This window comes from Orycteropus afer, unplaced genomic scaffold (genome assembly GCF_000298275.1).
Source record: "Orycteropus afer afer isolate SDZICR_OR568_19922 unplaced genomic scaffold, OryAfe1.0 scaffold00045, whole genome shotgun sequence".
NCBI lineage: Eukaryota > Metazoa > Chordata > Mammalia > Tubulidentata > Orycteropodidae > Orycteropus > Orycteropus afer.
In genome coordinates this window covers 7,087,945-7,090,469 of record NW_006921632.1, presented here as the reverse complement: position 1 = coordinate 7,090,469, position 2,525 = coordinate 7,087,945, and the positions used below count along the sequence as shown (strand labels likewise).

The 2,525-nt window shown below is 36.5% G+C and overlaps 1 protein-coding gene across 1 annotated transcript in view; it reads right to left on the bottom strand.

The window, feature by feature from the left end:
• The window catches only part of SLC38A4 (solute carrier family 38 member 4), a 34,091-nt gene that overhangs the window by 4,367 nt on the left and 27,199 nt on the right, over positions 1–2,525 (bottom strand). Inside the window, exon 13 of the mRNA XM_007937908.2 lies at positions 254–398. Coding sequence (XP_007936099.1) covers positions 254–398 — 145 coding nt within the window. The remainder of the gene's footprint in view (positions 1–253; positions 399–2,525) is intronic.

The window sequence follows — 2,525 nt, the reverse complement described above, 5'->3', positions numbered from 1 at the left end:
GCCATGCCATTTAAGGAAGTACAAGGAGCTCTGGTGGAGTAGTGGGTAAGGCAATTGGCCACTAACTGAAAGGTTGACAGTTCAAACCCACCAGTTGCTCTGCAAGAAGAAGATAAAGTGATCTATTTCCATAAAGATTTATAGCCTTGGAAACCCAATAGGGCTCACTAGAGTCAGAACTGACTTGATGGCAGTGGGTTTTGGTTTTGGTTTAAGCTTGAGTTGATTAAATAAAAGCCTTTCTGAAACTTACCTATGAATCCAAAGATGTATTTTATTGTTGGTACAAGTATGACCAGAACATTATTAAGTGCAATAATTATGGCTGCAATCAAGAAATGTTTTATCCAGCTGAAGGGTCTTCTGGGAAATAACAGTGTAGTCACTGACGTACGAATCTGCAATGAGAAAGTTCAAAGGCAAGATCACTTCTTTGTTTTTCTACTTTAATTATTATTTTAAATATTCTCATCACTCTAAAGCATTTTTTTTCCTTTTCCTCTCAGAAGATTTTGACAGTTTTAAAAAAGTTATTGATGTTTGAGATAGAGTGCCTATCATTTTTTTTCGTAATATCTTATGCTCATTCTGTGAATTTTCATAATTTTTTGTTAAAAACAATCTCAGTCAGAAAGAGATGAAATATGTAATTTAACTCAGAGACACAGTAAAACCCCTGTTGACCTCTATTTGTGTCTCCTCAGACTGGATTAAGTATTAAGGGCAAGCACTAAATTGGTTAACACATTTTGTGAAAGGAATTTTTACAAAACTGTTTTTCTTAATTTTTCATCTTAAGCAACATTTCTGTTGTCTGATATTTAAAAATATATAGTCCTTTTTGTGTTTACTCTTTCTTTTTCCTTTTACCTCCCCCCAACCAATAGATTACAAATCCACAAAAGGCAAGGAACAGGATTTAGTAATCTTAACACTTCTCAAAATGTCTAATTTAGTGTTCTGCACATAGCAGATGCTCAATAAATGGTTAATTAAATTGAATAGCAAGAATCCTTTCCTTCCCTTCAAGATCTTTGACAGACTTCATCCCTACTTCAGCAGCTGAAATAAGTAGGCGAAAGGTCCAGAGCGGCTCCCTTTGCAGCAGGTGCTCAAGTTACTCTGATGTAACTGGAGAAAGAGATCCTTGTGGGTAGAGGGAGGCACTGTTTCTTAACGTTGGAACAGCTTAACAAAGTTGAAAATACACTTATCTAACAAATCTTTTAGAGAATACTTTTTGAGTTGGGTGAATTAGTGCATTGGCTTTTCATTTAAGTGAATACTTTTCTTAAGCTCGGGCGTCACATTTTTAGAAATGCTGGGATTGATTTTTCACTTTAAATTTCTAGTTCTGAAGTCTCTTAATGTTGAGGAAATGGGAACTCATTTAAAAGAGAGAAAATGTAAATTGTATTTTGAAACACATATATGACCAGCCAAAAATTCAAGCTGAATTGCTTGCAGTTTCTAATGTGACATTCTTTTCATACCATTCCATCAAAAATGAAAGTCATCTGTTTAGGTTTACAAGGCAATTTCATTTCTAGAATGGCAAACCAGATAGTTTCTGGCTATGGTTTAAGAGTGACTCTGTTAAGGATTTAATAAATTGGATTAGTGAAAATTACGAAACTCATTTAGAAAAGTAGGGTAAAGAAAGCAAATGGTTTCCATTCATTTTCCTCAGTAGTCTATAAATTTTACATTCTGACCTTCAATGACTGCATATTTAAAATTGTCCAAGTTGGTCTAATCAATAGGCTTAAAATAAGCTTTCTATGATGCATAGGGCTTAAGGATTTATTTTTCAGAAAGTGCTCAAAACCAGTGTTCCTATTTAAAAGCCTATGTAGAATCTGGGCTCATGTCAGGCAGAGGTTACATTTACACACTTTAAAAACATTCTTTGTTAAATCGTGCGTTCAATTCAATAATCTGAGTATAGATAATACTATATGTGCCAGATCTCTAAGTGTAAATGTGGTTTTCTAATGTTTGATGCCTCCCGGAAAGACTAAGATTTGGCCTAAAAATGTCAGAGTACAGAAAGTTTACAGGAATAATAAGTAGGAATTGTTACAGTAATTGCAGTAATTGTTCCTGTAAATGAAGCTTGCTCCTCCCAGTGAATAAGGAGTAACAAAACCCCAAAAAGTCTGCAAGATGTGTGCAGTCACCAGTGCATTCCTAGACAGGGCATCAGGGGATTCGGAGAACATGGGCTGGTGGAGAAAAGACCTGGTGATCTGCTCCCATAAAGATTACAGCCTGGGAAACTTTAAGGGGCAGTTCTGCTCTATCCTATAGGGTATCTATGAGTCAGAATTTATTCAACGGCACACAATAACAACAGGTTGCTGGTGGTGGCGTGTGGTGGAAAAGAATCCAAAGGAAAACTGGCTGGACCTTCCATGTTAAAATGCTGCCCTGCAGGAGCTCTGGTGGCATAGTGCCTAAGGCATTTGACTGCTAACCAGAAGGCTGGCAGTTCAAACCCACCAGCCACTCCTCAGAAGGAAGGT